This window comes from Rhinolophus hipposideros (assembly GCF_964194185.1).
Source record: "Rhinolophus hipposideros genome assembly, chromosome: 8".
Classification (NCBI taxonomy): domain Eukaryota; kingdom Metazoa; phylum Chordata; class Mammalia; order Chiroptera; family Rhinolophidae; genus Rhinolophus; species Rhinolophus hipposideros.
In genome coordinates, this window is record NC_138054.1 from 59,087,163 (window position 1) to 59,100,243 (window position 13,081).

Here is a 13,081-nt window from a genome sequence, read left to right on the forward strand (position 1 = left end):
ATAGTACTTGTCATCAAGGAACTCTCAGTCTAGAGGGGTAGACAGATGTAAACAGTCACCAGGGTGATGATGACTTCATAAGGTAGAGAAAAAATGTTAAAAAGAAAAGCAGGTGTAAGTCTGACTTGGGGAGGCTAGCAGATGCTTTGCAAAGGAGTTGATGCTTGAGTTGTCTTGAGAAAGTAGGAGGAGTTTGTCAGGTGGACTATGGGAGGTTTTAGGAGGGCTGTAGGCAACTGTGTAAGTCCCAGTGCTCTTTTATTGAACAGTCTAAGGGTGGCAGGCAGCAAGCATGCAAGAAAAGTATTCCTTCCCCCTCCATTCTAGATTTTGACTCCTGGAGGGAATGACTTGTTTTCTTTTTCAATATCACACCCTAATAGCAGATGGTTAAATGAAAGGTTTTGGAGTCGGACCTGAATCCTATTCCAGCTATATAATCAGCTGTATGACCTTTGGTGTGACACTAGTGTTTCAGTTCCTCATTTATACGAGTACAACTTATGTCTCAATTCCTTCATTTATACAATTCAAAAATAAAGCATCTAGCACAGATTCTGGCATATATAAAGTACTATTACTTTATTATTAAAAAGTTACTACTTTCTATCATTATCTTACTTAGTTCTCACAAGCAGCCTGGACTTTGGGTATAATTTCCCCCATTTTTCAGAAGCAGAAACTTAAGAGTAGGTAGGTGACCCGCCTAAAATTCACAGCCCGTCCGCCTTAATTTTATATCCGCGCCGGGTTTTTCCAGGCCACTCCGGATTCAGGCTCCGGCCGGGCAGCTTAAAATCCAGCGCCAGGATTTGGGTACCACCGCGGCCTGCGCGGGGCGGGCGGGGCAGGCGAGAGGAGGGAAGTTGTCGAAGTTCGGGGAGACGCCCGCCAGCCCGCCCGCCCGGGCCTCGCCTCCGGCCGCTCCCTCCGCCTCCTCCCCGCCCCGAGCCCCCGTCCGCCCGTCCTTCCTTCCCCTCCCGTGCATGATGGAAACACCATGGCTGCGGCGGCCCAGCTCTCCCTGACACAGGTAACACCACCCGCCCATCCGCCGGGCTCGATCGGTCGGTTTCCCCGGCCGGCCCCCTCCCCCACCGCCCTGTGGTTCACCGACCCGTGCAGTTTCTCTCGGCCCCGGGAGCGGTGGCCGATAGTGAGAGCGAGAGCGTGTGTGTGTGTGTGTGCGTGCCGGAGGGAGGGCGCCATCCCCAGCCCGGGGCTCCGCCGCGGCAGCCGCGACCCCACCCGGCGTGGGTCGGCGCCCCCGGCCCCACTCCACGCGGCGCCCCCGCTAAGTGCACCGTGCCCCCTCCCCGCCTGAGTCGGCGCTGGGTCCCTCGCCCCCCACTCAGCTTTCCCCCACCCAGGAAGTTTCCTCCTTCCAGGCCAGACCGTCCCAGGTGAGCTCCTGTTGAGCTCGCGCGGATCGCCCAGGGCAGCCCTCGGCCCGCGCGGGGCTCACCCTCTGGGTTAGGCAGGCAGAGTCACCTTCCCAAGTCCGACGCTCAAGGCATGCGGGCTCGCTAAACCGGCCTTTTCCCCCTGGATTCCAACGAAAGCCCTCCCTTCCCCAGCAGTTTCCTCCAGTCGGTCTCTGTTCCAAACGTCGTCGCGTACCCGCGTGCTTACTCTGCTAGCGCCTTCCTGAGTTCAGCCTCTTCCCCTCTTGATCGGGTTTCCTCCTGGGTCGGACCCCCGGTTAGTCTTCTCCTCCTCCTGGCTGTTCCCATTCCTAACTCCTGTCCAAGCGGGTAGCTGGGAAACGTCCTTTAACAGGTGTGGTGGTTCCACCAGGCTCGGTGCTGGGAACGGCCATAGAGAACACCTGTCCTGGGGGAATTTTCACCGATACCGGTTCTCAGGGTCTTTCCTCTTGCCTTTCTGCTTCCTTCAGAGCCCCAGTCCTTGTGCTTCCCAGAAAACCTCTCAACCTCACGGACTCTGGCAGCCTCATTCTTCCCTCTCTGTAAAGAAAGTCAGTTGTAATCTTGCCATGATGTCCAGGGTGATGAGGTGACATGCACCTGTCAGTGCCTTTCCACTCCTTTAACCGAAACTTATCCCAGTCTCACCTTATCAGCATGTCGTCTCCAGAGCTGGTGGCCAGGTAGGTTCCCCTTGGCACCCACCCCAACCTTCCTGGCTGCCTTGTAGTATCTCCCTGCCACCTTGTAGTCTCCTTGGCCTGGATTTTTCCTGCTTCATCGGCATTAACACTGGGATAGGGTATATATTTGGGCTGGAGAGTTTTCATTGCTGGGATCAAGAGGTTTTGGGGTGTTTTGCTTACCACTGTAAGATAGACTGAGTGAAAAGTTATTCTCCCCTGGAACCAGGAATCTCACATAAACGTACCTGGAGTAAAATAACCCCAGTTTGCAGGAATTACTACTCATAAGTGAATGTTTTCTAGTTTGTTTGGTGTTGCTTATCCTATTTTGACAAGCAGGTAATGGGGAAGAATCCTTGGAATGTGGTGATTTAATCTTGGTGGTGAATCTCTTTGGAGGGGTCCTCCTGACACTCAAATTTGAGGAATGGCAACATTGACTTTTGGGTGTTCATTCTTTTATGAGTCTAGTTAGTGACTTGCATTAAACAAGATCCTATTGGCAGGCTGGTGTTCTCTGGCTCTGTTGGTCCATTCGGGTGGGAGTTTTTCCCCTCTTGAAGGTTTTGTTCCCTTGAAGACCTCTGTAGGTTTACTTCTTAGCTGTGTGCCTGCCTGCTTTATTCTCTCCCTGGGGAATTCAATGTTTTTAGTTTCTATTTACTAGCATTCATCTCTGAAGGTTTTCTTCAGGCTCAGTCAGTTTTATAGACATACAGACAGTAAAATAATTGAAATATGTCCTTATGGTTACATATTTAAATATTAACATGTACACAGTACATACTGAATCAGGAGTATTATACTTCATTGTCTCAAATGCTAGGACATACATTGGTGGTTCATTTATATTGACAATTCAAATAAGTCAATTTAGAATATTTTGATTTTAAGACATTAAAAGGAAGTAAGATATATTGTAAAGGCACGGGAAAAAGAACTTTCCCAAGTGTTAATATACCCTAATGTGCCTTCTTGTTATTTTAAAACTGCTGATTTGTGTTTTTTTAATTTAATTTTTTAAGTGCTGGAGGTACTAAACTGGGATAACACTGCAACCTAGTTTCACATTCAGTGTAGATATGTTTATGTCAACCCCTCCCCCCAAAATATCTCTGTCTATCTCTCTCTCTCTTTTCCTCTCTCTCCCTCTTCCTCCCTCTCCCTCTCCCTGATATAAGCATACTCAAGTGAGAGAGATCCTCCAGGGCAGGGATATCTTTTAATTCATCTGTCCTCTCTCAGTGCCCATCTGGAAGACAGTGATTAATAACTGTCTTATGAATGACGGGAAATTCTAAAGGGCTCTATAACAGTTACAAAGATTAAACATGCTGAAGTTAGTTTCTTCCTCTGGTCATGAGATAATAATGGCTTTGGAATAGGTTCATTTATTCAACAAATATTTGTTAAGTACCTATTATGTTCTAGGCACTCTTCTGGGATTGTCTAGTTTATAATTTTTTTTTGCCTTTATCAGTTAAGCAAAACCGAAAGTTGGGTGGAAAATGTGAAAAATGTTTTAATGTACTCCTTTCTCCCTCTTCCCCTTCCTGCCAACCAACCCTTCAACTTCTCAACCACCAAAATAAATTATCTAAATTATCATATTCTAGCTTATAGAGGAGAGAGAATACTAGAGAAATGTTAGTTCTAGTCCTAGCGCTGCCAAGAGCTGCCTGTATGGCATTTAGTTAAGTCTCTAGGCCTCAGTTTTCTTAACTTTAATATTTATTCAACAAGTGTTTTTTGAGCATTCACTATGTGCTAGGAATTATTCTAGGTACTGAGGGTATACTAATGAACAAAATAGATAACAATTCTTGGAGCTTGGAGACAAAACATGGAGCTTACATTCTAGTAGGGGAGTTTGAATTAGTTAATCTAAGGACCTTTCAAACTAACATTCTTTTTTACAGATCATATTCTATGATTTGTAGATCTCGTGGTGACTTTTCCAGGGTACTTTAGTTCTGTGTAGCCTTAGTGTTTTCTAATTTCAGTTGTTTTCATGAGATATTCTACTTTTTTGTCAACAGAAGTAAAATTTGAGAAAGATCTTGTGATTTATGTTTATGGTGATAGATTACAAAAGCATATTAATAATTCCCTTAAAATTTTTCCAGTTGCCCATTTGTTCCTCAAGTCTGTGTCCCTAATAATAATAAAAATACCGTTAGCTTCCCTTTGGGTATTACTGTATGCCATGTTCGCAGAAGCGGAAAAGGAGTCTTATTCAGCATGGTACCATATTGAGTTCCTACTACGGGAAAGGCACAGAAATGATATTTTTCTTTTTTTGTCTGCAATTACAGTCCAGTATACTCAGGAAATCCATGCTTTCTTGAGTGATATCTAAGCGTTCTCAAAAATGGCTTGGAATGTTCAGCATTTGGGAGGAGATGTCATAGTTAAAATTAATTAGGAACAGTTGGGTTTGTTCAATAGTGAGTCTCCCAAGAATAACCTAGGACTGTATTCCTTTGTATTTACTCTGTTTACATACAGAATGATAACAGACTAACATGTAGTAGAAAAAGACCAAGCATCTTTATTTAGCAACAAATCATAATTCTAATCTCTCTCACTAATAGTCTGATATGAGGCTCAGTCTAAGGTCTTTTACTTGCTCTTTAAGGAATTATAAACACGCTTTGTGTACTTCTTTGTTTTGTGAGTTTTGGACTTACTAGAATTGGAACTCTGAAAACCAAAAGCAGGAAAATGGCTTAAGTGAGGGCAAGGAGGGGTGGTGGGGGGTGGAGCTGGGGGCAGATTGAGAGAGGTAGGGAGGGAGTGGGAGGGAGAGAGGAAGGGAGAGAAGGAAGGAAGGAGAGACAGGGAGAGAGACAGGGAGAGAGAGAGAGAGAGAGAGAGAGAGAGAGAGAGAGAATATGAAAATATGAATGAATCTGGTTACTTGGAGAATTAGCAGAAATAAATGAAAAATTAATTCAGGCAGCCTTCATTAGGCAAACCTATGCACTGGAATTTCATTTTAAAGTTTTTGAACTCCCATCAAGAAGATAAAATATTGTGCCTTCATTAAAAATTGTTTATTAGAAGTTTGTAATAATCTGAGAAATGTTATAATTTGAATGCTGTATTACAGTAAAGTAGACACATTTTATATAGACAAACGATATAATGCAGTTAAGCATGCGTAGAAAAAAGACTGAAAGAAAAAAAACACCCCAAGATTTTATAATAGTGTTCTTAAAGTATTTTCTCTTTTAAATTGAAATCAATATTTATAGGTAAAAATCTGCGTTCTAAGATTGCATCTACACTCACATTTCATCTTAAACATTCCCATCTTTGGGATTATAGAAATTGGTCAGAGGAATGATAATAATAATAATTATTATATAATAATTGGTTTGGAGAATTCATTCAGAGGACTAATTTATAATTTTGTGTGCTGCTTTATAATTTACAAAGCATTTTATGCTTTTTCATTTGATCTCAATAAATGGACTAGGCTGTTATCATTTCAAATTGGAGAATACTGAAGCTTAGAATTTGCGACTTGTTTAAATTTTACAGTCAGTAAATGAAACAATACCAGTGAAAGTCTCCTTTTTGCTCTGGGTCCTCAGTCTCCTTCCTAGAGGCAGTCATTCTTGCCAGTTTCTTGTATGTATGTGTTTCCAGCAATGAATAGTCTGTGATGTGTGTGTAAAATATATATGTCGTATATGTATATATATTTATATGTACACACACATATATACTGTGTGTATTTAAAAAATCTTTTGAGTAAGCTGCATGTTGTTTCGTGGCTCATTATTATTACTACTCTTTTTGATTGATCTAGATTGTTCTATACTAGCACATTTAGATCTCCCTCATTATTTTCAAAACTTAAAGATTTCCCTTATATGAATATGCTATAATTTATTTAACTAGCCATCTAATGATGGACATTTATGTTGTTTCCAATCTTCTGTAATCACCAACAGTACTGCAATGAATATTCTTTTTAACTTCTTTGTGCACATGGGGATGTGCATTAGTTTTTCGTGGGTACAACTTTTGGGCCAAAGGATATTTTTAACTTGGATAGATATTGCTAATTTGCGTTCAGAAAGGTTGTACCAGCAATAGCGTTTGTACCTTTTTTCCACAGCTTCATCAACGTAGTGTCTTGTCAAACTTTTGATCATTGTCAACCTGATATATAAAAGTGATATTTGTTAAAAGTTGTACTGTGCTTTCCTAGCACATAAATGTGAACTTTTAAAAAATATTTTGTACAAAAGTAAGATAGAAGTGAGGTATAAGAAACTTATCTTTGTGATTTAAATAATGCTTTCATGAATTGGAGGTGTAATTAAAAAATAAAGGTTGGAGCTCTTTTAAAAACTTATTTTTATGTGGTTCAGATATACAGACAGTAAGCCTCATCGAATACATGGTGATGGACGGAGAACTGAGTCTGGGTGGTGAACACATAATGGGATTTATAGATGATGTATTACAGAATTGTACACCTGAAATCTATGTAATTTTACTAACAATTGTCACCCCAATAAATTAAAAAAAAAAAAGTAAGCCTCACTTCCTTCTCCTTTAGTTGGGGATTTTGTAATGGGAATTTAACAGCATCAAGAGTTTCCCAACTCAAATAATCAAGCTGCTTATTTCCTGTTATATTGTCAATAAAAATAAAAATTTGGCCAAGAACATACTTTTTTGGGGAAAGCTTTTGTATTACAATATATACATATATATATTTTTAGATCATGGTTTCTCAACCTTGGCACCATTGACGTTTTGGGCCAGATAATTCCTTGGTGTGGGGTCCTGTCCTGTGCATTGTGGGATGTTTTGCAGCAGCCTTGTCCACAAGATTCTAGTAGCACTCTCCCCTGTTAAGACAATCAAAAATTATCTCCAGAAATTGGTAAATGTTTCCTGAGGTACAAAATTGCCTAGTTGAGAATCACTGGTTTAAATACATACTTTTTAAACTTAATGGTCTACTAAGGCATACAGGAGATACAGAGAGGTATGTGCTTTCTTGGGATAGGGTCAGGGGAATAGTTTATCTTCATATCTTTTATTCCCACACCTGCCATGAGCCATGAATGGCTAATTATGCGTAGATATTGAGCTTAGAAAACTTAAATGGTGAGACAACTGGAAATTGTGAACTTTATTTTACGTGTGATTTTTTTCTGCCTTTCTCAGTGTGGTTTTACTTTAGTTGTGGAACAATTTTGTCTAGTGGGCTAAATATTAATGCAGAAATCCTGGAAGGGAAACATTCTTATGGTACTGTTGACAAGGAAGAGGACTGATGTTTCTTAAGCTCCTGATAAGCAGTAGGTACTTTTAGGTGATTTACATATAGTATTTCACTTAATCTTCACAGCCTTTCTATAAGAAGGAGTTAATCTTCTGTATTACTTACTCAGGGTTATGTTCTAAGTGGTAGATTTGAGATTTGAACCCTGGCACATCTGCTCTCAAGCACATTTGCTATGCTGCTTCCTGTAAACAGTCATTGACAATATTTCAGATAAACTTAGGGATGAAAATGGACATTCACATGATACTACTACATTCTTCTTTTATGCAAAAGTAATAAATTATTCATATGATACCATGTATCAGAGAAAAATCCCCTAAGAAACAATCTATTTTATTAAATAAAATCTAGAACCACTAGGTCTAAGGATTGCTGATGTTCCAGATATGAACATTGTTGAGAGGGTGAGATAATGGGAAATCTTGGACTTTGCAGTCAGAATCGCTTAGGATTAATTCCCTTATTTTAAAAGAGCTCCAACCTTTATTTTTTAATTACACCTCCAATTTATGAAAGCATTATTTAAATCACAAAGATAAGTTTCTTATACCTCAGTTCTACCTTACTTTTGTACAAAATATTTTTTCTTTTTTCTTTTTTTTTAAAGATTTTTTTATTGGGGCAGGGGTATAGGACTTTATTGGGGAACAGTGTGTACTTCCAGGATTTTTTCCAAGTCGAGTTGTTGTCCTTTTCAGTCTTAGTTGTGGAGGGTGCAGCTCAGCTCCAGGTCCAGTTGCTGTTGTTAATTGCAGGGGGCACAGCCCACCATTCCTTGCGGGAGTTGAACCGGCAACCTTGTGGTTGTGTGGACATGCGCCAACCAACTGAGCCATTCAGGAGCTCAGCGGCAGCTCAGCTCAAGGTGCCGTGTTCAATCTTAGTTGCAGGGGGTGGAGCCCACCATCCCTTGCAGGAGTTGAGGAGTCAACCTGGCAACCTTGTGGTTGAGAGCCCACTGGCCCATGTGGGAATTGAACCGACAGCCTTAGGCATTAGGAGCATGGAGCTCCAAACTCTTGAGCCACCGGGCCGGCCCCAAAATATTTTTTCTCTTTTTGTTCGTTTGTTTTTTTACCTCTATTTTTTTATGTTCGTTTGTTATTTTACCTATAAAAAGGGCACTAAACCTGTAGGATTTGTTGTGAAGATTATGTAAAATAATGGGTATAAAAGTTTGAAATCAGTTTAAATGGTAGCAGCTATTGATAACAGTAACTACAACCACTAGCCAAATACTTATAATTGGTGGATTTTAGTTACTTACAGGGCTGTTAATTTCTATGAAATGTTGCATTTAGAATTTTCATAGATCACTGATACCAAGCATCATTGGTAACTTCATTCCATCTTTTATTTTATAGGTACAACACGTATACTTATGCATATACTTAAAAATGTCAAACTTATATGCCTTAAAGGTGCTTCCGTTATTGCTGGTTGATCCTTTTTTTATTTCAGAAAACTTTTACTGAATGCCTCCTGTGTGCTACCACGGTGTCAGGCCTTGGATATACAAAGAGAATGAGACCCAGACTCATGCACTGAAGTAACTTGGAGTATTTTAGGGAGCTTCACACGGACTCTAGAGTGAGAAGTACTGTGATAACGGATGATAGAAGTTAGGCACTGGACTGCTGTGATTCTGATGGTAATTTAGTTTTTAATCTTTTCATCATTTTGTAGTATCAAATACTGATACTGCAGGTGATATTTTAAATTGCACTTGAAAGGACAACATAAAACTATAGGAACATTTGATTCAGGTCAAATTGTACTTGGGTGCATTGGAGAATATAATATCCATTTTCTTATGATTTATTCTCTGCTTTTCCTTTGTAATAAAGCAAAAATTTTTAGCCTAGAGCATAAGACATTAGAAAGTGGTTTCAGAGGATGGGCTTTAAAGGATCTGTGACCTACTGTACAGTAGTATGTAAAATTTAGTATCAAGATTTCTATCCCTGGGATCCTGAAAGAAGTTTTATACAGTGGGAAGAACACTAGACTTAGTACAAGACAAATTTGGGTTTGAAGTCTCCCTTGGCCACTTATACTCTCTGTGGGGGATCATGACAAGTTACTTAAACTCTCTGAACTTCCTTTTCCTTATGTATGATGTTTATACATTGTTGGAATATAGGAGACATTCAGTAAATGGAAGTGCTGTTATAGGTATTGATACTTATATGCAGAACTCATATAAGTATTATTTAAATTTCTTTTTTTTTATTTTCAAAATTCTTCACTCATTACAGAAAACTTGAACATGCAGAAAAATGCAAGAAAAAGCATGGATCACCATCCACCCCATTCTTTAAATTTTAGTTTGTTTACTTCTTGGTTGCTTTTTTCTTTACATTTTTTTAAATGTGTTTATAACAACTCTCTCTTTCACACACGCGTAATTTTGTATTCTGTTTTGTTTAATGATATAGGTGTTTTCCCATGTGGGCTTCATAGTGCTTTTTAAATGTCTTTAGAATATATTCATTGAAGCCCCTATGTGTACAGATAATTTATATATCAATTATAATTAATGCTGTGGCAAATAACTTTTGATATACCATTCACTGAATCCTTTTTTGTAGAGTTACAGATTGTACTTACTACATAATTCAGTTATTGTTCTATGATACCTTTGAGTTTTGAAATTAAATTTGAGTGATTTTTGTTTAGTTTATATTTATAAGATCTTGAGTGACAAAGCAGACAGCAGTAATTTACTTAGATAGGAGCAATAATGTCTAAAATAGTGTTGTGAAGGAATTAAGTTTAGTACATTTAATTTGGCTGCAAAGGCCATTTATAGTTTGTAAAGTTCACTTAGCATAGGAAATTGGCATTAAAAGTTGTGAGCTTGAAGAAGATTGGATGATTTCAGTTTGCTTACAGTTTTCATCTTTTGCTGGCTGGGATGCTTTCATTAGTCTGTTCTTACATTCTGTTCTGTGTCTTTGTTTGTTTGTTTTCTGGCACACTTTCATGCAGGGCCTTGTAAGATTTGGGGGGTGGATTCTTGACCATCTGGCATTTTAGAATGGTTCGAACACTTAACCCTATTAACTGTACTTGGAGCCAGACTTGCTTGAAATGTCCTGGTTTGTCTCTGTGCTTGACAGAGTTTTTTCTTTTATACCCTCACAGCTTTTTATGGATAATTTCTTCCTTATTTTAGTACAGGAATTTTACCAGTATCAGTGTTCATAGATTAAGGTGGACAAGACTTATTTTCTTATAATGTCACCAAAAAAAAAAACTTCACAAAATATTCTATTTTTAAAAAGAAGTGTATAATTGACATGAATTACATACTTATACATGTTTAGTAAATACTTCAAATATTTAAAAATTGAATATTTTTTAGGTACTAATTATAGTTTTCATCATGAGACTAGGTGGAGGGAAAAGCATATTCTGCAAATTGTAAATTTACTGAGTTAATTTCTGGTACTAGTTTAAAAATACTCCATGTATCAAAATTAATGATAATTTTTTGGACTATATCTCCATTTAGAAATATGAGCCATCAAGTAATTTTAAGAAGTACTAGAGGTTTACTGAGTTTATAAAATGTTTAAAAATTGTTTAGGTGTTAACAGACTTTCTTTGAGCTTCCTGCCTTATTGTTCTTTTAAAAAGTTTCTTAAGAAATTTAATTTTTTAGACAACTTTACTGACATATAATCCATATTCATTCAATTTACCCATTTAAAATGTACAATCCAGTGGTTTTTAGTCTATTCATAGAGGTGTACAACCATCACCACAGTCAATTTTAGAGCATTTTTATCACCTTAAAAAGAAACCCTTTCCCATTTTTTTTAAAATTTATTTATTACTTTCAGGTGTACAAGACAAGGTAATACTTAGGCGTACATCATTTATATCCCTCACACTGTGAACCCCCCTCCCCCCACCCTTTCCCATTTATGTATCTTTAATTTTGTTTAACAATGTCTTGTAGCTTTTAAAGTATGTGTTTTATATTTCTTTTGTTAAATATATTGTTTTCTTGTTTTTTCTTTGTTCTTGTTAAATTTATTCTTAAGGTTTTTAAAAAAATTTATTGTTAAGCTATTCAAATGGAATTGATTTCATTTCATTTCATATCGTTCATTGCCAGTGTACAACAATACAATTAATTTTTGTATATTGACTTTGTATCTTGCTACTCTGCTGAACTCATTTATTAATTCTAATAGTTTTTTAGTGAATTTCTTAGGATTTTTTACATGTAAGATCATGTCATCTGTGAATAGAGATAGTTTTGCCTTCTTTCCAATCTGGATGTCTTTTGTTTCTTGTTCTTGTCTAATTTCCCTGGCTAGAACCTCCAGTACAATGTTCAATAGAAGTGTCCAGGACTCTTGTTCCTGATCTTTGGGAGAAAGCATGCATCTATTCGTATATTTTCAGTGTCTTGAAGGTGCCTTCTTTCAGCCATTGACTGTTCAGGAAACCTAGTATTTATTATTTGAAAGAGGTTTAATTCACATTTTGGTATGTACCTCAGGGGTTCTTGAGAGTGGTCCTATACTACAGCATCACCTGAGAACTTCTTACAAACGCAAATTCTTAGACCTTACCCCAGTCCTATTCTGAATCAGAAGTGGAAACTTGGGTGGGGGATTCATTTAGCCTTTTGCTTGGTAAGTGTAGTTAATATTTTTTAAAAAACTAATAATGCCACTAATGAGTAACATAGGGTTTTAAGTAAATGACGCATGTAATAGTCACAAAGTCTGCCTATAATGGGTATTTTCTTCCTTCCTTCTTTCCTTCCTTTTTCTCTTCCTCCCTCACTTTTCCCTTCCTTCCTTCCTTCCTTCCTTCCTTCCTTCCTTCCTTCCTTCCTTCCTTCCTCTCTTCCTCCCTCACTTTTTCCCTCCCTTCCTTCCTTCCTTCCTTGCTTCCTTCCTTCCTTCCTTCCTTCCTTTTTCATTTTTTTTAACCTATGTGGGAACAACCTAGAGTTGTCAATTTTCTATGCTTTTGGGTAGTGGTTAAAAGAGTGAGTCCTGGCAGGCATTGTACTGCATGGCTTGGAGTGTGTATCGCTGAAAGTAACACACTGCTAGTATTTTACTACAATGGGGATTAAAAAGCAACAGATCTTTTCACATGATAGTATAAGCAAGCTGACAGTTTTTTACCAAAGATTCTGTCATTTGGCTGAAAAAGGATGTTTTTCATTTTCTAGCTTTTGGATTATTTCCAGGAAAAGACAATGAAACACTTGCAAGAATGAAAATAAGTCAACGTAATACACCATATTAATAGGACGAAGGAAAAACACATGATCAGACGTCTTTGTTGATGTAGAAAAAGTATTTGACAATTCAACACCCTTTTATGATAAAAATACTCAGTAAACTATCTGCTGATCCAAGATGACTGGTATCCTTATCAAAGGAAAAATTTGGGCACACACACACACACACACACACACACACACACAGAGAAAGAATGCCATGTGAAGATGGGACTTACATGAACTACTAGAAGAAGGAGAGAGACCTGGAACAGATCTTTCCCTAGAGTCTTTAGAGGGAGCATGGCCCTGCCAACACTTTGATTTTGGTCTTCTGGCCTCTAGACTGAAACAATAAATTTCTATTATTCTAAGCCACCCAGTTTGTGGTACTTTTTAA

At 38.4% G+C, this 13,081-nt stretch overlaps 1 protein-coding gene across 7 annotated transcripts in view; it reads left to right on the forward strand.

Annotated features, from left to right (window-relative positions):
• The first annotated feature begins 857 nt into the window (after positions 1-857).
• EPS15 (epidermal growth factor receptor pathway substrate 15) overlaps positions 858-13,081 on the forward strand; it is a 103,928-nt gene continuing 91,704 nt past the window's right edge. For 2 of the 7 annotated variants that reach the window (XM_081057044.1, XM_081057045.1), the window contains exon 1: positions 954-1,033. In XM_081057044.1, coding sequence (XP_080913170.1) covers positions 1,001-1,033 — 33 coding nt within the window. In that variant the 5' untranslated portion in view covers positions 954-1,000. Of the gene's footprint in view, positions 1,034-8,888; positions 9,079-13,081 lie in introns of all 7 variants that reach the window. The other 5 variants (XM_081057049.1, XM_081057043.1, XM_081057046.1 and 2 more) reach the window with 5 other exon arrangements.